A 22,833-nucleotide genomic window follows, 5' to 3' on the forward strand; every position below is an offset into this window, starting at 1 on the left:
GAAATCAACTACTGAATCATAGATGAATCATTTACTTTTCATTTTCCACTATGTGTTGTATTCTTTCGCTTTAACTAGCCATACCAGCATTTTGTTAGAAATATAAGATTAAATCCAAAAGGTTGTATCTCAAGTTGAAAATATATGACATATAATATGCCATGCGTTTTTTTCTTCTCCGAATTAGACATTTTGGTTTCCGGAACAAATAGCACACATAAAAACCTGAATCATCTCTACAGATTTTCATTGATAAAAAATACACGTCAAGTACTAAATATAAATTTGAGGTTGAGTGTTGATAACAATCAGTTCACTATACCTACGCAGAATTGTACGTTTGTATATACATGATATACCAGGAAATATACTCCTTCAGTTTCGATATTAAATTAAAAAAAAAACTTCCTGGTTGATGTAAATTTGTTGTTTATACAATGACAACTATGCTGCAGTCGCTGTTCGTTTTTCACGTTGGAATTGTATTTCTTTGCATAGTTACAGATACCAGAGGTAAGATGTTTCTGTCTTGTATAATATGATTGACGTATGCTTTGATTATTCTCATATTGTTTGGCATATAAAAAAGAAGATGTGGTATGATTGTCAATGAGACAACTATCCACAAAAAACAGTTCATTAAAGTGGAAAATTTATAAAACTTGTCAACTAATTATTCTGTTATCTTGTACAGATATAGGAAGGTATGGTATGAATGCCAATGAGACAACTCTCCATACAAGTAACAATTTATAAAGTAAACCGTTATAGGACAATGTACGGTCTTCAACACGGCGCTTTGGCACACACCGAACAGCAAGCTATAAAGTGCCTAAAAGTTACTAGTGCAAAACCATTCAAACGAGAAAAACAACGGCATATATTATATAAAAACGAAAAACGAGAAACACTTTTGAATCACATAAACCGACGACAACCACATAAACAGACGACAATCACTGAACATCAAATTCCTAATATCAAGAAACGTTTATTTCAAAACGAAGAATGTTTTATACATGGCATACGCATTAAAATTATACAACTATTGATTTTTTATGAGGACGATACAATGATTTAAGAACCCCAGATATATGATATTCACCGAGGACAACGGCAGCATGTGAATTTCAGAAATCTGGGGTTGATTAATTATTATGTCAACTGAATTCAAAAGTCAACAATTGTTTTATTATATGACTTTTAATCCTTCTCCAATTTTCTAATATTTTCTCATGATACTTTGAAACTGGTCTTTGTTCAGGTTTTATTCGGAATATATCATTAACCTTTGCAGTCTCTAATTTTCATAAGTTAAACTATTCAATAAAGTTAACGAACAAATTACATCGGAAGTAAAAATAAAATAAAAATTAACACCGAAAAACATCGAAAAAAGAAAAAAAAACGGGAATTATAAGACCTCATAAACATACGTCATTGACGTTGCCTTGGAATATCTATAATAAGGTACACGGACGCTTTTCCAAATCTTATATCAACCTTTCGTTATTTTTGCCATTGTGAATACAATGATTTATCAAAGTAGTTTGTGCATGCTTTTATCCAATGGGAAAACAAAAAATTTGTATTTATATAGCAGTAGAGTATAATGGAGGTTGTTTCCAATTAAGATAATCAAATCTAATTTTTTTTTAATTTATTTACATTCTTTCAATATCGTACAATTATATGCACTTTCTTTTGTTTCAGGACAGCAGAGTGTATTTGCAACAAATGAAACATATGAGTGGTTAAATGCAAAGCAAAGGTGTACACTCTTAAAAGATGAAAAGAGCATTGCGTCCTCGAATTTCTCTACAACTCTTGGATGGACGAATTTTTCTGCGAAATATTTGCCATGGGTAGAGTATAAAGGTACGGACAGTATGTGTAAATCCTTTTATATTGACGAAGTGTATTCTATTAATTTAAGACAATTGTACAATAGGTAATGTGTTTGTTTGACTGTTAATGATGTATTTACACTGAATTCATAGAATTTTGGATGTATACGGATCCAATTTGTTGTCTTAGATGCATGATTTTATATTATTCATGATTGGCTTCGAACTAGCTATCAGTTACTAACAATACTCTCAAATCTGTTCCTAGTGTCTTCTTTTAATGGGTTTTTATGAGTATTCTGTCACTTCTGTGTTTTTACAAGATGTATTTCTGATTTGTATCGATATGATGAGTTTCATCTTATTTCTATAGTTTGTTCTTATCTTATGGTGTACTGTTACACCATTCATAGGTGAGAGAGGGGGGTTGATGATTTCAAACTTGTTTAATCCTGCCATATTCTCCATGTGCCGTCCCACGTGAGAAGCCTATAATTAAAAGGTTGTTGTTTGTGGCTGTATATCATATCTTGTTTTTGTTCATTATTTAATTCATATATCAGATCACTATTTTGCTAGTTTAATCGTTTTATATTCTCATTCCGAGCTTATTACAACTGACTATGTAGTATGTGATGTTTCCTCATAGTTGAAACCTCATGGTGACATATATCTATTAAACTCTATGTCATTTTGTCTCTTATTGAGTGCTGTCTCATTGGCATTCATATCACTTTTTCTTTTTCCATTGTAAACATGTACATGTTTGGAACGCCAGAAATACCTCGGGGGAGGGGTAACGTATGTGATGTAATGTACGGTTAACGTTCAGTGTTTTCATCATATTTTTATCGTGTATATCTATTTTTTGTTTTAAATTTCATTTTTCCATCCTGTGTTTTACTCAAAATATAAAGCTTATATCTCCACGAGACGAAGTTATACATGTTATACTCCATATGATCATCGTTTTTCGTTTACTACAAAAGTTCTTCACTTTTGACAGTGTCCTATCTCATAACAGTTGTTAATCGCTAGGTTTTTGCATTAAAATTTGTATTTATGATTTATTTATACGACAACTAGCATAATGTTACTTGATTTATTTATACGACAACTAGCATAATGTTACTTCATTTATTTATACGACAACTAGCATAATGTTACTTGATTTATTTTTACGACAACTAGCATAATGTTACATGATTTATTTATACGACAACTAGCATAATGTTACTTGATTTATTTATACGACAACTAGCATAATGTTACATGATTTATTCATACGACAACTAATTGAGGGTTTGAAGAGTTGATGTTACAGGTATCAACACAGATCTTTGTTCATCTGTAAGAATAACAGTGCCGTTTTCATTAGTTATATGTAGACCGACTCGATTCAGATGTCCTCCATGTTTTTTTTACTTTTTTATAAACAATGGAGATATAACGGTAAATAAATCTTGTTGCATATGCAGCAATATAAGGAGGTAGCCAATAACAGAGAACAACTTCGGAGAGATCAGCATACAAATTACCTCTCATAGATAGATATAGCTATAATTGATTGATACAAAATGAAAACATCCGTCAATGACAGTACTGCATTCTTCAATGGGTCAAGTCAAAGTTATATTTCAGTTCTATGTGCATCATTTACTAATCTCATAAGTTACACATAGGTTTTAAATCGACTACAAAAGAACAAAACCAACATTGTATAGTAAGCCAAGATATCAAAATGCCTAAATGTGAAACCATTTAAACGTTAAAAACGGTTGGATTTGCTTTAAAAAAAAATCGAAAACAAACAGCCACTAGTAACATTCACTTAACTATGTGTTTATGAGTTGGTATAGACACCAGTAAAGTCAAATACCATTAGAGAACAACAACAGTATGTTATTTTGTTCTTTGGCTTTTAAAAAGGATCAGGTTTATATCATATCCATGGGAGAAGCTATCAACCAAAACAATGGTCATGTTATCATCATTGTGTCATTCTTTACTTTCTATAGAATGATCTTACTGACCTCTTAATTTAAAAAAACCTATGAAAACTGTATGCAATTTCGATACCCTATAGTTATTTTGCTAGTTACCATTAAGGTATTATTTTTAATATAATATTATCCTCGTTATTGTATTGTTTTACTTGAAGGGTGTTTCAAGATCTGGAGAACAGTAAACAATTTCCAAGAAAAACAGGTTACAGAAGGAGAACAGCTTCAAGAATGTATGGTACATTGCAATACATCTAAATTATTTGGTTTACAGGTAATAAAAGAACATATGGAGCTAAATAATTGAATTTTAAATACATTTTGTAATGTCTATATTAAATTTCGGCATTGATTGTCGTCCTTATCGCGTAGTGAATTAAAATTATTTTGAAATTTATCTCAGGCAAGCATCAATAACATCTAGCCGTAAATGTTGTTCATACGCAGTCAGTTGACTCATGGCTTTTCGCGGTTTATAACAGAAATTTTGAATTAATTTGATATCGAACAAGGACATAAATGTTGATAATGTTTTAACATTTGTAAATCAATTATTAAGTACAACTTACTACAACAAACTTGCCATTCTATCATTTAACCGGTTTTTTATAAGTAACAGCAAATAAAAAACATAATATTCTTACATGATATAATTTCAAACAGAGTTGAGAAAACCTTAACACTATTATACTTGACGACATATGAGGGGCGATAAATAAATGCGAAGTGAATGCAGTAACAATAAATGCAAATGCTGTCATATTTCATGTTTGTCATAATTAAAACATAACAAAAGAGGGACGAAAGACACCAAAGGGACAGTCAAACTCGTAAATCTAAAACAAACTGACAACGCCATGGCTAAAAATGAAAAAGACAAACAGAAAAACAATAGTACACATGACACAACATAGAAAACTAAAGAATAAACAACACGAATCCCACCAAAAAACTAGGGGTGATCTCAGGTGCTCCGGAAGGGTAAGCAGATCCTGCTCCACATGCGGCACCCGTCGTGTTGCTTATGTGATTACAAATCCGGTAAATAGTCTAATTCGGTAGGTCAAATTCATGAAAGGGAAGGGGATTGTAGTTACGACGTAAGGAACATATCCGATATCATTTGTGAAACGGTTATTTCATAACGGTCAAATGATGTACACTCTTTAACAACATTATTCTGCTTATTCGGATTTTTACCTTGTTTAAAATAATATTAATTGGTAAATTATTATATATTTTCAAAATGACGAAAAGTGTCTTTACTTTTAGAATTCAACCTGTATATGTATATTTACTTCCAATCTAACTGAGCTATTTGAGTTATCGTGTGATAAAAATGTGGCAACATGTTCGGGAGATCCTTTTGCATTTTGTGGCACTGAAGGCAGGAGAGGTTACTTTTCTATGTATCAAATAGGTATGTATAGAGATTAAGGAAAATGAATTGCGGTTGAAATCGTAGATCCATCCGAGTTGTGTGTATGTCTAAACTTACTATGAACATGTTGTTCACATCTTATATTGTGCATCACCATTTACGTCGTTTGGTCTTTAGAGTACCATACGTGACATATTTCCAAATATGACTGAGTGTGAATTCATATTGCTATATTACATGTCTCAGTATTTGTTTATCCAGCGTTCGTGTATAAATTTTTACTAAGTTTGACCACTTGTTTCGTGTTAATAGGATAAAATCAAATGTAACATGTGTAATCAAACTGACTTCCGTATTGGTAAAACGTGCAAAAAGATGTTGGAACCCTTTCTATGTTAGCGACAATAAAAAAAATTATGCATTTAGCTTTACTCCTAGTCAATAAGCTTGTTCATAGATGTAGTAAGCCTATTGCTTAAGTAATGTTAGGCATCACTCTTAAATCCTAAAAAAAATATATCCAGGCGTTATTGCCAATACCTTAAACAAAAATTAGAGGAAATAAGAAAAGAAATTAGCTAGTGTCAAAATACCTTTTGTACATAACAAAATAAAAAGAAATGAACTTTGAATACCATTTAGTTAACATGATATGGCAGTTATTAGTTTTTTATATACATGTAAAAATGTCGGATACTTATAAGATTGACTATCGCACAAGATCTCTTTGATTTTATATCGATAAATACTTGTATTGAAATGCATTTGTAACAAATTGCTGCGGAGCTATATATGGCACAGCTTTTTTTCACAGTTTTATTTTTTTCTTCTAACATGTTTACCTACTGGTGATCGTCATATATATTTGTGTAGAACATAATATTTTAGTTGAAGTGAGAATGGACGAACATAATTTCAATAGACCAATGTTAATTTGTTTTTCCTCATCCATGCAGTAAGTAGGTCATGAACATTTCCCCTCAATATTACCCTGTGATTGGAGATGTCTAGGCTTCCCGTGAACAATAACTACTTCTGGCACATTAGCATTCATTCAGATATAATGTTATCCATTGTTCCTTAGCTGTTTATGTGGCACATCAAGGATTGTGAAAAAATTAAATAAAAAGTAAAATCACAAAAATACTGAACTCCGAGGAAACATCAAAACGGAAATTCCCCAATCAGATGGCAAAATCAAATGATAAAACACATCAAACGAATGGACAACAACTGTCAGATTCCTGACTTAGTACAGGCATTTTTAATTTGAGAAAATGTAGGAATAAGAGGCCATCTTTGAGACACTGTTTGACGTAAAATCTCTAGTAATTTAACGTTTAAGGTCAAGGAACAGTAAATTGGCTATGTCGCATATGTATAACAAATATTTTGCATACAACCTTGGCTAGTTGAATTTCAACTAACAATCAGATAACTAATACATTTATCTTTTTTATAATCTGAAATTCAACAGATTATTATTTTTCAAAATAGGTGAATATTTGTAAAGAAATCACATAAAATCGTCGAAAAACATTCTAAAATTCCACTCAATAGACTTTTATGATATAGCTATATGTTGTTGACACATAAATTTCTGTTTTAATGATATTAAATAATCATTATGTCACCGACTTCGTTTTTAGTCTAATAATAAATGTGTTACACTGTTGGTAGTGGAAAATGTCACAAATCAATGTTTTACGGCCAGTATTATTTCAACGTTTTGTTGTATTTTTTCACAAATAACATAACTTTGGATGAAAATTACCGTAAAAACGAAGTCTTTGACCCTATCATTATTTTTTATCGCTAAAAAGAAATTTATGTATCGACAATATATAGTGTTTTAAGAAAAATATTTGATGATTTAAAGACAAATTTGAGAAGGTTTTAAGCCGATTTTATGTGCTCTCCATACGAATGTTCATCCATTTTGTAAGAATTCAATTAATAATATTTCAAATGATAAATGAGATAAATGCATTATTTTTCTATTATTTTTCTATTTTTCGTTGAAAATCACAGATCACAGTTTTATGCAAAGTTTTACTGAAATCTATGACATAGCCAATTTACTGTTACTTGACCTTAAGGTGATCTTTGTATTCCATAATGCAAATATGGATTTTATCGTCAATATTAATTAATAGGAAATCAACCTGTCCTCTTCTGTAAAACTCGTCTGATAACCGGGTTTTACTTCTACTCCCAACCATATGCACATGTTATAACGTTACATGTTTCACAAAATGAAATAATGAGGACAATGTAATCATGGATAATGCAGTTTTGTTATTGTAGCATGTGTAAGGTGTATAATCATAATAGGTCGCTGTAACATAGTTTCGTTTGTGCTTTTCACAAAATACCATAACAGTTCCTCAAGAAAAATATTAACTTCAAAATTTTCTCATCATTCTCTTTTGGAACACTTGCATAATACATGTACGTGAATTTTTCATAAAAACAAGTTAATATTTAATGATTTAAAGAGTTTGCTACATGTTTCTGATATCTAAGCTAAGATCATTCTAAGACAGCTTGAGACGATATATGTTGAAATTCTGTACACGGATGACACATTTGCCACTGGGCTTTGTACACTTATCAATCAATCATTTAGAATTGTTCGTTTGTAGATTGAAAAATAAATATGATGAGGCCTCGGGTTTCAATCCCTTTAGGCTAAGTTGACCTTATTTTGATTTGGAATATTTTATGTTCTTTTGGTCATATGGCATGACATTTTTGAGTGTTATTCACATTTCCAATAACTATTCCATTCAATTAAATTTGTTATTGCATTTTTTAAAAGGGAGTAGAGAAATGGCTCTATTTATAGAATACTTTTTTTATATTAAATTCGTCTGATTTTTATTCCTTTTCCTTAGTTTTTTTGCTTCTATTTTTATAACTGTAATAGATCCCAATCGTAAATTTGTATCGACTGTAGGAACAACGGTAGTATCATGCAATGGAATTGGAAAAAAATAAGTCCTTATACTCGGTTCTTCGGGTTGTTTTCTAAAAGGAATTGTAAATCGTAATACTACAAGATTATTATTGGAAGTTTTAATGACAGACATTATCGTTAAAATAATTAAATATAAATGAGCAGAGAAATATGTGCGTGTGACTTCTCAAGTTTATAATATTGTACTTCCCTTAATAACAGTTACAAACATAAAAAAAACAATTTAGAGCGTCGGTAAAGTATTTTTTCTTATCACATTCATATTTGGAAAAGACTATTTGTTACAAATCCCGGACGTTTTAAAAGTTTCTCTCTTAGTCTCTACCGGACAGTGTGCTTCAAACTAATAAAAGCGTTACAGAAATGCAATGACCTCGATAGCATGATTATATGATTTCAACAACGTAATTTAGTTTTTTCTTGTTATACCCTACAGTTAACATTGACCGCGAACCTCGATACAAACATGGTCATATAGGAAACTGTTTGGAGATGGATACACATTGGAATTTTAAAGCAAATAAATGTTTAACACAATCGATTCCGTTGTGTTACGATGGTAAGTAAAAACATGTAGCTATATATACTTTTTCTTTATCTTTTGTATTTATTTTTCTTTCCAGTCACACGGGTATTGGCCAACCATTCAAATATTTTGTTTTCATTTTTGGGGGGAGGGGGGGAGTATACACGTGTTGTGTATTTGTGTGTATTTTTTTCATTCGGGAGAAAATAATCACTGTCGACAAAGAGGGACGAAAGATACCAAAGAGACATTTAAACTCATAAACTGACAACGCCATGGCTAAAAATGAAAAAGACAAACAGACAAACAAAAGTACACATGACACAACATCGAAAACTAAAGAATAAACAACACGAACCCAACCAAAAACTAGGGTTGACCTTAGGTGCTACGAAAGGGTAAGCAGATCCTCCTCGACATGTGGCACCCGTCGTGTTGCATATGTGATAACAAATCCGGTAAATATTCTAATTCGGTAGGTCAAATTCATGAAAGGGAAGGGGATTGTAGTTACGGCGTAAGGAACATATCTGATATCATTTGTGAAACAGTTATTCCATAACAGTCAACCAACTCGTGATGGAGTCCGTAAAATTTACGAAGAGATGATTTCAACTTCACCATTTGAAACTCTTAGTTTAATAGTTTCCTTGTGAGCAGCAACCCTCTATCCAGAAAATCATGATAGGAAATGCAAGCACGGGAATATCGTATCAATTGGGAGATATATACACCGTATGCAGGTGCTGCTGGAATGTTGCTACTTAGAAATGGAAAGTTCACAATCGGAAAGCTGAAATCATCCTTTTTCGTAAATTTTTTTTTCAACCGACCTTCATTGTCAATTTCTAGATGTAAGTCAAGATATGTGGCCGACTTAATTGTATCTGTAGTATCTTTTATCCCTAATTTGATGGGATAGATGCGTTCCACATAGTCACCAAATTTAGAATTATTTAATGAAAGGACATCATATATATAGCGGAAAGTAGAGTTAAAGGATGTTGCGAACTTCTTATCTTCCTGCATGAAGTCAGTCTCATAATAATACAGAAACAAGTCGGCAAATAGAGGGGCACAGTTTGTTCTCATTTGAATGCTAATATTCTGTTGAAAAACACGTAATCCGAACGTAACAAATATGTTGTCAATCAAGAAATCAAGCATCTTGATAATATCAGTTTCAGATAATTTTTTGTCTGAATAAAATCCTCTACAAAGTAGGATTTATCCCTCCCTAAGACAAGATACCTGTATCTACGTTGGCCATTCTTTTTTATTAAGCAAATCAATACCAACTCTTTCAATTTGTCTTTTAGTTTGGAATGTGGAAGACTTGTGTAAAGAGTAGAAGAGTCAAATGTTTTAATACTGTTACAAGATGAAAGATAGTTAAATTTGTATGTACTCTAAAAGATTTTGGAACTTTTAAGTATCCACATGTGATTCACGCCACCTCTAGAATAGGCAGTTTCACAATCTTTTTCAAGCCTGTCTTTGAATGCTGATAAAATAATTGCTAATAATTTAGAACGAAGTTTCGTGGAGCACTTGGAAGACAAAGCAATATATTTGAAGATTTTATTTCGTTTACTTGGAACTTAGCCATTTGTGTGTTTTGGTCAACTGAAAAAGTCAAGTGGAACGTAGGAACTTTAGCGATTTAGATTTCAGTTTCTTTTTTGCATCCATTTATTATGAAAATATTCTTTACAAAAACAAATGTCGACATTCATATTAAAAGATAACCAACCCTGTAAACAGACTAAAGAAGGGATATAGTTACGATACTGTTGTCAGGTCATTAAAGATTACATACTTAATATAGATTCACTTATTGGGTCTTTGCATCGAAAAAACACACACTCATTCTAAAACCAGTTGTTTGTAGGATACTGGTGATGTTTTTCTGATATATTTTATGATGATATAAGACTAAGCAACTTATGGAAGGAATTGTGCTTGATATACTACTAAGCCACTTATAGAAGGAATTTTTGAACATGTCATGCCAGTAACTGCTATTATATACCTATATGGAGTTATTTTCTTTCAGAACGTCAGGTCATTCTTTTTCAGAATCAACACGGACGATACCATGTTTCAATGGTATATGCTACAAGGCATAAAATAATGACCTGTGTAAGGTCATTATTTTCCTTGATTAACATGCAATCTATGATTTACTTCAAAATTTTATTCGTCTAATAGTTGTTTGGTGCCGATTTGGATATTTATTTTCTAAAGTTCAACAGATGATAGATGTAAAAGAAACCGTCATGATTGTAGACCCGCAATTTAATTTTAAAAACAAATAACGTGAAGTTTTGTTGATTTATCGCTATAATAAAGAAACATTATCATATAGGTCAGATGAATTTTAATGTAGACTTTGATAAAATAAATCCAGATTTAACATATTCGTGTGTAAGATTTTGAAAATGTTATTGAGTCAAACTGAATAGGTTGATTGCTTAACGTCCAGTGGCAAATAGTTCATGCATGTTCAGAACGATACACACTGAATAGGAAATCATACTGTGACCTACATGTATTTATATTCGTCTTCGTGTCAGTTCGTAACTTTTTAAAATTTATGTATACCTTTTACTCTATCAAATGATCAACTAATAAAATAATCTTATATTCTATTGAATAACACAAAAGGGTCGGTGCGGAGGGTATATAATTTTATCCTGATTATCTTTTAATAAAATGTATTGCTGTTCGAAAGACAATCTTTCTGAATTTTTATTTCGATTCAAGTAAAATGGTTAAATAAATAACAACTTTTCCGCGATAAAAATAACATAACAAAACGGAAAAAAACTCATACCCCTCCCCCTTTCCCATAATTTTTGGCCATGTCATGCCAGTAACTGCTAGTAGTCCTTGGTTAATTTATGTATCATTGTCATTTTGTTTAGTTTCCTTTGTTACCTATTATGTCATCGGACTCGAGCTTCATTTAAAGTGAGTTTTACTGTGCGTATTGTTGTGTTTTTTTTCTATAATGACTAGAAGTATAAAGGAAAGGTTGAGATCTCAAAACACATGTTAACCCTTCCGCAATCTGGCGCCTGTTTCAAGTCAGAACCCTTTGGCTCTAGTTAGTCTTGGACGATATTTTATTTTAGATTTTTTTTAATATATATATTGGAGTCTAGAATGTCGTCCATTATCACTGAACTGGTATACATTTTTATTTAGTGGTCAACAAAAGTCCAGTAGTCAGCACTTCTATGTGGACATGAATATCAATTATATGTTCATTTGTATAATTTTACTGTTTGAAAAAAAATGAAAAAAGCGAACTTTTTAGGATTTTCTTATCCCAGGAATAGTTTACCCGAGTCGTCTTTCGCACATTTTTATAAGCCCGGGACGGGACGTATTATGGAATACCGTTGTCCGTCCGTCCGTCTGTCCGTCCGTCGTCCACACTTCGGACAATAACTCAAAAACAATTTCACCAATTTCCATGAAACTTAAGTGAATTGTTTATATCTATTGACGTAAGCTTCCTTTCGTTTTTTTTTAATTTCAGATTTAAAGTTTTGGATTTATCGGGCTTTATTCATAAATAAGGGGTTATTTTCAACACTTCGGACAATAACTCAAAAAGGCTTTCACCAATGTCCATATAACTATAGTGAATTGTTTATATCTATTGATGTAAGCTCCCTTTCGTTTTTGTTTAATTTCAGATTTTAAGTTTTTGATTTATGGGGCTTTATTCATAAAAAAAGGGGGATTTTCAACACTTCGGACAATAACTCAAAAAGGCTTTCACCAATGTCCATGAAACTTTGGTGAATTGTTTATATCTATTGATGTAACAAATAATACTTAATAAAATCTTTAGTTCAATTAAAAACATTGAATTTCTTGTAAAAAAATAGGTTCCATGAATTTTTTATATAGATATAGGAAGATGTGGTGTGAGTGCCAATGAGACAACTCTCTATCCAAATAACAATTTAAAAAGTAAATCATTATAGGTTAAAGTACGGCCTTCAACACGGAGCCTTGGGTCACACCGAACAACAAGCTATAAAGGGCCCCAAAATTACTAGTTTAAAACCATTCAAACGGGAAAACCAACGGTCTAATCTATTAAACAAAACGAGAAACGAGAAACACGTATATATTACATAAACAAACGACAACTACTGTACATCAGATTCCTGGCTTAGGACAGGTGCAAACATTTGCAGCGGGATTAAACGTTTTAATGGATCCAAACCTTCTCCCTTTTTCTGAAACAATAGCATAACATCACAACATAGAAAAACATACGATAAAATATCAATTGGCAGACTTAACTCAATCAAAAAACGTATGATTACACAATGAACGAATAAATTTGATCTGCGATATCTGAATACAAATGCACAGTTAATTAAATATTAGAGACAAACATTCATGACCAAAAAGCTAACAAACAAATTCAAACACAAGACATCACTGAGAAATATTTAACCAATCAATGTTCACTTTAGAAAAAAAAACGTTTTTTTATAATCTTGAAGTTTATACAAATGTTGTAAGAATAAGTGAAAAAATTGAAGATATTACAAATAATCAAAGCTGGTGTACAGACAAGATCCATATAAATAAAAAATAACAAAAAAGCATTATAAACAGTATCAACAGGTCGAATTAACAAGAAAGTACGATTTGAAAGTACTCGCAGTTACTGACAGCTAGTTAAAAGCCAAAACCAATTAATAGTAAAAAATCATGCATCAGAGACCAAAATCGACTAAAACACATCACAGGAATTTAGTATTTTAACGTCATTTATAGTCAAAGAAGACATGACTTGTGCAATGCCAAAAATAAATGTATCGACAGGTAGTAGTATAGTGAAGAGCGACTTCTATAGAAATAAAAGTTAACGTGTCTGTGTCTCTATACATCTCGCCTCAAAAGATAATGTAATTTAGTTATGTTTTAATTTGCTAATGACAAAATCAATATTAGTGCCAATGTGAACTATATTCAGAGATCTAATTACAATATTGGTACGAAAACCCTTCCTTATAAGTTTGTTTAAAGGTTCGACGAGTTTACAAGGATCACATAGTGATTTCCTCGCTTTAAGTGCAATATTACCATAAAATTTAGGATGTGAAATACCATTTTTAATAAGCTTTCTACAGGTATAGTCAAATTTACTAATCAAATCTCTGTATCTATGAAAGAATTTAGTAAAAGTTTTAAGTAATTTATGGTATCGAAATCCCTGACACAACAATTTTCCAGTGATGCATTGATTACTGCATAAGTAAATTATACAGTGCAAAAACTATACAGTACGAACACAAACCACTCTGCGAGTACCTTGAGTTTGTTTTTTTATTCTAGAAATGGGTATATCATGGTTCCTATTATTAATTTCAGAATTGTTTTCTATATGAGATATTCGAATATCAACAGTATTCATAATTTTATTCAAATAACTGTCTAAAGATTTTTATCGGATTTTTCACGTTTGCACCAATTTTTACAATAGGCAGACAGAGCGTCTTTAATGACCTGACGACACTGTTTTCAATCTATTGTAGATGGAGGACGGTACTTTCTTTAGAAAAGTTATGACTTCACGGTCATCGACTATGTTGAGGTCTCCTGTGATAACATGACCATAGGGAACATATTTGAAACTAGATGTTTCGCAATCTCAAGTGGAAGGAACATTATTTTCTATATTGACGTCTGTTGTAATTGACGTATAATTGAAAATCAAATGTCTGCTCGTTTTTTTATAAGAATACGAAATAATGGGTTGTTCTATATTATCAAAATATGGAGGTATTAAGCTATAGACAGAAGAGTCATTGAATATGCTAGACAAATTAATAAAATCAATACCTCTATTTATATATTTTAATTTGAGAAAATGTCGTTTATGATTTTCAGGTTTATCAATAATAGTAAAAAGCCTGTGATGACAAAAGGCTGTAATAATACGGGTGTATTCATAAAATGGGCTAAAAAAAGAAATGTTATTACACTCCAGAAAAATAGCATATAATTTACTTATAGGTATATATGCCCGTCGTCTTTCAGACAGGACGTATTATGGTATACCATTGTCCGTCCGTCTGTCCGTCCGTCGTCCACACTTCAGACAATAACTTACATAAGCTCCCTTTCCATTTTATAAATATAAAAGGTACTTGGTACTCAGAAAGTGTGTTGTGGACAAGATAGAATGTATTGATGCAAAATTAAGACAACAAACTTAGTTAAATTTGAGGTAGCCTTAATAGTGCTAAAGCGCAGCCCTTTATTGAAATTTTCGGTCCTCAATGCTCTTTAACTTTGTCCTTGTTTTTTCTTTAAACTTGTAACTGTTTTGATCTGAGCTTCACTTATGAGTCTTTTGTGGACTTAAAGCGCGTCTGGTGTATTAAATTATAAGCTTGGTATCTGTTGCATATGCATTGAAGACCCATTAATGGCTTACGCTGTTATTTGCTCATTAGTCGGGTTTTTTTTTTTTTTTAAATTCCACATTGTCATTCTCAATTTTATATATTTCTAGTATTGATAATTTTAAATCATTTTCAGATGTTTACAGCGGTTTCAAAGCTGGAACTACAACTGATTGGAGGAACGCCTTTAACAAATGCCCTCCAAAATACCAACTTGCTAGCTTTAGAATAACAAAATCTAACATAATTTCGATTACTGCAAATTTTTGGCTTTCTAATACAAGACGTTGGACTCGAATGATTGGTAAGCAAATGAAGGAAATATATTTACACTGAACTTCTGCGTCTCAATTAAATACCATACTATTTTTCTTCGTAGAGTTTGTATCGAATGATATAATGTTTCTTTATTATGAAATCATCATAATGGTCACGAATTGTAAATATATCTGTTAGTTTGTTTGTCTACAAACAAATCATACAAAACACAGTCTACAAAGTATTTGTTATATATATTCTATTCAGAAAAAAAAAGCAGTAAAAACCTGTGTGTGAGTACAGTCTCATGTGTTTCGAAAACCAAAATAAATTTTGTAATTATGCAAGTAGATGTTGCTCCATGAGCTGATGGGTGTCTTTTTCCTTTCTCTCATCCGTGAACAGTCAGCCTGTAATAAAAACCATCAATCATTGCATGATGTGTATCCACCAGTAAGCCTAATAACAAAATGACGCTAGACTAATGTGAATCATTTTGTTTTGTATTTAATTGAATGCTTGTTATATCGAACTACACGTAAAAATTGGCAATGCAAATGTCTCTTAAAAGTACGAATTGAACAATTTAGCCAGAAAATTCTATTTTGATTTCGATTTTTGCTGGTCCACTTTTTTTACACTCTCTACTTGGTTTTGATGTTATTTACAATTAATCAACTTTAACTACCATTTGCAACACAAACAAACTCAAACAAATAAACGAATAGTTTATTTGCCAATCATGGCGCCCAAAATGAGCAGAATGATTACAACATAATTTTCAAACTTAATGTAAAGTAAATTAAAAATAGGTTAATCAAAGGGCATAATATGACTACTTTTGATTTAATTGATTAATATAAAATATCAAGGCAAATGAGGTAAGCCATTTGAAATACTTAAAATATATATTGCAATATGACCCATGAGTGTTTGTTACTCTGGTCACTTTATTGGACAGCACACCTTAAAGTATACTAATAATGTATTAAATGTAAAAGAAACAACTATGTAAATGCATATATGATCATACAGATCATTATATATCTTTATCTAGAGAAAACTGATTTAATATTGTATTCCTGTTTAAATATTTAAAACCTCTAATAATTGACTGATTATCATCAAAATATTGTTACATGTATCCTCATTTCCTATTAGCCAAATAAAAATAGATTTGATATCAAGTTTTAAGATATTTATATTTTCACTATATACTTTGCTTAGAAGAGGATTTCTAACATTATCAAAAATTGTACACGTTAAAAGAAAATGCATTTCATCTTCTGTTTCCTCATTACAGACTTTGCATATTCTATTTTCTAGTTAAATATTAAAGTAACGACCTTTTTTTATTTCAAGTTTGTGAACACCAATTCTAAATCTTGTTAAAATACACTTTTCAGTATATGATTATTTCATGTGGAGCAGTATCTGCTTACCCTTTCGGAACAAGTGATATCACCCCTTTTTTTTGGTGGGGTTTGTGTTGCTTATTCTTTAGTTGTCCATGTTGTGTCATGTGTACTATTGTATGTCTTTTTGCCTTTTTCATTTTTAACCTTGGCATTGTCAGTTTCTGTTCAGTTTATGAGTTTGACTGTCCTTCTGGTAACTTTGGTCCCTCTTCAATAAGTAGAAGCTCAAAATTAAAATAACATATATTGCAATATTCAACAAAATTAATTTAACATATTTTTTTAGATGTTACCGAAAATCCTTTCTTTTGTGTTGCTGCCAGAATTAAACCAAATGGTGACGTGGAAAGAATTATCCGTAGATGTAGAAACCGTCTTTCCGCACTTTGTGTCTCAGTTAGAAAGACGTCAACTGATGCATCTTCAAACACATCGTCTACACTCTCACGCGTTACTTCATTTTCTAGTAGAATTGAACAGACTTCTACAACTCTACAAAGAAACACATTTCAAAGTCAGACAATATCTTCGTACTCAACTTCACTCAGAAGTACATTATCATCTCAATATGTGTCTACAACTCCAGCCCTAAAAACAATTACTAGTATATCTAAAGTAGTAGATTTAAGTACTTCACTCTCGACTCCATTTGTGTCTACAACTTCAGTTTTGAAGATACCTACTGGTAGATCCAAAGCCGTCAAAGAAACTACCTCATCTACTCCGGACTTGAAGGAAAATACATCTCCAGTACTTGAGGAATCTACCTCGACAGATTTACCGGGTAAAGATGGTGTTTCAGGTAATTGCGAACTACTGTGGATTCATTATTATTCTTTGGATACCAATTTTCATGGGTTTCGTGGTTAGAGGTGAACCACGAATTCAAATGTTCAACGAATAACATACTTTCAATAGGTTTTGTATACAGAGATTGGCAAAACCACGAAATCAAATATCCACGATAATGCAAGTTTTCAGCTATCCACGAAAATTGATACCCACGAAAATAAATGAATCCACAGTAACTATATAATGTGATTTTTTTCTTATTGTAATACCATAATCATGATAATCCTTTTGTTTGCTATTCTAACATGATGTCCTTCAAACACTTTGAGTACACACCGGTGGTAAAATATGAACATATTGTTTGAGCTGTTCTGATCTTACTCCCATGTCATATGTTTTTATTGTGAATGAGCTTCCCGACTTCATAGTATAATGCCGTTAGAATATCAGCATTTTTGGTGAAACTACACGCTTGTGAAACCGAAAATAATCACAAGGAAACGTAAACAAATAATGCTAACATGTGTTATATAAGCCATGTTTTCTATAAATATAAGACTTTGATAATAAAAAAAATTATAAACGTTATTAAGTTCTTAATCGTTAGGTCGATTTGCGGGTTAAAAACCTATACTGAGTCGGTGGATTTTGGATTTATAAAAAAAACCGAAGGCGAGCAATCGACCTGCAGTATGTTCGTGAACCGGTTAGTTTCAGGGTGTAGTTAAGTTTGAAATTGTTTCAAAAAAAAAATCGTTCAAATAATTAAGCTTATTAGCACGGTAGCTTACTCAAAGAACCAAACTCGTTTTCATGATCTAGCTACTTAAAAAAACACTTAAATGATCAAGTAAACTCGCTATAACGACTTGAAAAACTCTTTGCAATGCCTTTTTTTTTACTGATCATCACGACTCGTTATCACGAATGAGATAGTTCATTTAATGACAAAGTTAATCGATGTCAGAAGTTAATAAAGTCATTACAGAACTGATTTTTTTCTTTATAACGATTGACAAATTAGTTATGACGAGTTATTTAAGTCGTAAAAATAATTATGCTTGGTTGCTGCTTTAACAGGTTAATGGCATACTATACAGATGTGATCTCATGATGATTGTTTACGAACATTTGTACACCAGCTATTTTTTATCTAAAAAAAATCAGATATGTTATGAAAAATACATCTTAAGTTAGCAACATCATTATCTCCCCTGTAACTGTATTATATACCCTTAAAATTAAACTGCTCCACGACATTAATCTGCTTTCTTACTTTTCGAAATATTTCATTCCGTCAATAATCTTAGCTTTAAAATGAAAACCAATTAATTTGTATCATCTATTATACAATGTGTTTTACAGCAATACTCATCATTGCCATAGTAGCTGCGACGATCCTGATATTCATTGTTATATTAGTAACGATTGTTTTGTGCAGAAGGTAACATAGTTTAACGTTTTATTTGATAGTCGCTTTATTAATATATATTTTACCACTGTTTATACCAATCTAATGTAGTTTACCAACGGTCCTCGTTGCATGTTATATATGTATTTATGATACATGTACGATGTCATAACGTATCCCACCGTTCATGTTGTTTACTACTCTGAGGCTGTAGTGAAACAAGTATATACTGTATGAAACCAATATTTAGTGTGATACAAATAATTTATAGTTCGTGATCGCATTAGACACACAGTTCGAACAAGCGAGTTTTATTTTTAATTCCTGCAAGATACGACATTCAACACGGATAATTTCTTTACATGTTATGGTAGATCGACTCTATCTAAAAGAGTTATGCCTCTTGGAAATATTAAATATGTAATAAACTGGGGACTTCGCAAATCTGATCTTTATTTATTTGGATTCAGTTTGGGAAAATATTTCTTCTTTTGTACTGCAAATGGATGGAATTGGCAGTAAAAAAAAAATTTTACATTATTTTCTTAGCTTTTACAGTTCATTTTCCTATAAATTAGGTGACATAAAAATAAACAAAATACTGGTAAATCAACCGTGAGAAAAGTGTTTCCGTCATCAATTTATCATAAAACATGCATACGACTGTCATCTTATTTTAACTTTAATTTAACGTTTTATTTTTCAGAAAGAAAAGTACTTTAGTTCCAATTTCAAACGAATCTTTGGCGATGGTGGGAAAAGAAGTAGTGTATGCACAAGTCAACAAGCCGACCGTTAAACGTGAACAAAGCACGTCAAGCCTAAAACCACAGGGAGCTGCATTCGATGACACATACGACCACATGGATCATCGTCGACTTAGTCAGACCCACAATTCAACAGAAAGTAACTATGACACCATTCGCAGTATTGCAAATGTAGGAGAAGAGGAAAACAACTATGACCACGTGACTGGAACTCAGAACGAACCTAAACAATTTGTAGTTGATGTTGCCTCAAATTACAGTCATGTTGAGGTGGAATTCCACGAGGTTAAAGACATATAATTTGAGTAATGGAAATTAAGTTGTATAATGTACTTTGCTTTATTTTCAAAAGAACATCAATCATGGACTTTTAAGTAGCACAAGATGTTTTAAATATATAATAAAGGACTTTTATAGTAAGATCTTCCTTTCAATGATTTGTATAGCAAGATCTTCCTTTACAAATCCTTGATATAATCAACATTTACTAAAGTATGAATGTCAGTATAAAGGTGTAATACCACCATTGATCTTCCCCTATTAGTCTTTGTAAAATTGCACTTCTAAAACATATGTGAAGAATTTATCTTTGTTTCAAATAAAGAAATTTTTGGTTGTTTTATCCTGTCTAGTTCTATAGAAAAAAAATCATAGATTAATTACTGTCAAATTCAAGGGGAAATATTTTTTCGACCTACTTTCGTATACAACCGGATGTGACGTACCATGATTTGGTGGTGTTACACCTAAAGGACAGTCAATGTTGAGTTCAATAGTAAAATACATCTTTCAATCTTCCAAATCATGCTTATTAAGATGGAAAATTAGAGATCAAGCCAAATAATATCCCTGTTATGTGCATTTCACAAGTTGATTGTATCCCTATTTATTTAGAAAATTTTAAAAACAGACAAAATCAAAAGTTTTGTGAAAATGTGACAAATGTGTATTTTTCTAACTTTTAACATTTTTTTGTACATGGAAAGTGTTAAAATTTTATATCATTATGGTGACCACTGTAAACTTGAATCTTAGTTTTCACAAAAGTCCCTATTATTGAGTTTGAGAATTTTATTTATACAAAACGTCAACAGAGTTCACTTTTTCATACCATAAATAATATTTTCTGTATGGAAAGGTTGATATAAAAGACTATAGAATATCAGTTATTTAACCTAGATGAGACGACATTTAAACTTCTATCAATCAAATCAGCATTCCGTTGTGATAATGCATGAAGACACATATTGTCTGTGTATCGAGTATGATCCGTAAGGATAAAATTTTACCTCAAAACAAAGAAATGCAACTTAATTTTAAGCAAAGGATAGTTGAGAAAACATTCTTCACTATTTGTATGTTCACATATGTTATCTATGTATTTGTTGTTTATTTTTCGTAAGTATAGATATATGCTCCGACTCAGATCTGTTTAGTTGATATTTTACAAAAGTCTTTTTAAAAATGTAAAAATGATTTTATGATTTTTATTTTTGTTTTTGATTATATTCGGGTTTTTTTTTAATTAGTATATGCTTACAGTGCGCCCATTCACATACACTCGATATTAGTTTATATTTTATAATACTTTTTTACTGTAAGGCAATAAATTTGTTATCGGGTCCATTCGTCAATATCAAAGCAATGTAAAAGGACATTCCTTCCAGTATTATTTAACAAGTAGCTAGGTGCATGATAAATCTAATCAAAACTTGAAATCACAATAAACAGATCCTGTCAAAACATTTCGAAAATAACGTACCTGATGTTCTAAGAGTGCATTGGAACTGACAATTATCTTAAATTTAAACAATTCTGATACTAGTTACCGCAGGCAATCCAAGAAAATGTCCTATCTACTAGTAATGTTTTAGCAGTTCTTCAATTTAAGTGAACATTCTTTCACTAAACAATTCAAAATTTGGTGACTATGTGGAACGCATGTATCCCATCGAATTGGAGATAAAGGATACTACAGATACAGTTAAGTCAGCTTCATATCTTGACTTACATCTAGAAATTGACAATGAGGGTCGGTTGAAGACAAAACTTTACGACAAAAGAGATGATTTCAGCTTTCCAATTGTGAACTTTCCATTTCTAAGTAGCAACATTCCAGCAGCACCTGCATACGGGGTATATATCTCTCAATTGATACGATATTCCCGTGCTTGCATTTCCTATCATGATTTTCTTGATAGAGGGTTACTGCTCACAAGGAAGCTATTAAATCAAGAGTTCCAAATGGTGAAGTTGAAATCATCCCTTCGTAAATTTTACGGACGCCATCACGAGTTGGTTGACCGTTATGGAATAACCATTTCACAAATGATATCGGATATGTTCCTTACGTCGTAACTACAATCCCCTTCCCTTTCATGAATTTGACCTACCGAATTAGACTATTTACCGGATTTGTAATCACATAAGCAACACGACGGGTGCCGCATGTGGAGCAGGATCTGCTTACCCTTCCGGAGCACCTGAGATCACCCCTAGTTTTTGGTGGGGTTCGTGTTGTTTATTCTTTAGTTTTCTATGTTGTGTCATGTGTACTATTGTTTGTCGGTTTTTCTGTTTCATTTCTAGCCATGGCGTTGTCAGTTTTTTTTAGATTTATGAGTTTGACTGTCCCTTTGGTATCTTTCGTCTCTCTTTTATGTGCCAATAAGTGGGAGAAAAATTGACATTTTCAAAAAATTCTACTATTTTTAAAATATTGTATTTGTTAGCTCAAATTTGTCTACTTTTATATATTACTGTATATTTGCGTAAATTCAATGCTTTTGATTAAAAGAAGATTTGAGTCAAATTTGGCTTTCATTTCATCCAAAACCATTTAAATAAAGTTTGTTAATATGTATGACGTACAAATCAAAAATGAAAATGCACTTGACTGAAATTTTCTTTAACTTAAAAGAAAATGTATTTAACAATCATTAGATAAACATATTGCTATTATATTTTACAAAAATCAGGCCGTTAGTTTTCTGGTTTAAATTGTTTA

General features: G+C 31.5%; 2 protein-coding genes across 2 annotated transcripts; both read left to right on the forward strand.

Annotated features, from left to right (window-relative positions):
• Nucleotides 1-406: 406 nt before the first annotated feature.
• Nucleotides 407-8,778, forward strand: LOC134684697 (uncharacterized). The gene is made up of 5 exons (XM_063544002.1): nucleotides 407-513; nucleotides 1,714-1,878; nucleotides 4,009-4,124; nucleotides 5,123-5,270; nucleotides 8,648-8,778. The coding sequence occupies exons 1-5, from the start codon at nucleotides 438-440 to the stop codon at nucleotides 8,776-8,778; spliced, it is 636 nt and encodes a 211-aa protein (XP_063400072.1). The 5' UTR covers nucleotides 407-437.
• A 6,613-nt stretch (nucleotides 8,779-15,391) lies between these two features.
• LOC134683953 (uncharacterized) lies at nucleotides 15,392-22,281 on the forward strand. The gene is made up of 4 exons (XM_063543262.1): nucleotides 15,392-15,484; nucleotides 17,143-17,658; nucleotides 19,014-19,092; nucleotides 19,766-22,281. The coding sequence occupies exons 1-4, from the start codon at nucleotides 15,478-15,480 to the stop codon at nucleotides 20,124-20,126; spliced, it is 963 nt and encodes a 320-aa protein (XP_063399332.1). The 5' UTR covers nucleotides 15,392-15,477; the 3' UTR covers nucleotides 20,127-22,281.
• Nucleotides 22,282-22,833: the final 552 nt, after the last annotated feature.

Source organism: Mytilus trossulus, chromosome 9 (genome assembly GCF_036588685.1).
Source record: "Mytilus trossulus isolate FHL-02 chromosome 9, PNRI_Mtr1.1.1.hap1, whole genome shotgun sequence".
In the NCBI taxonomy this organism is placed as follows: Eukaryota; Metazoa; Mollusca; class Bivalvia; order Mytilida; family Mytilidae; genus Mytilus; species Mytilus trossulus.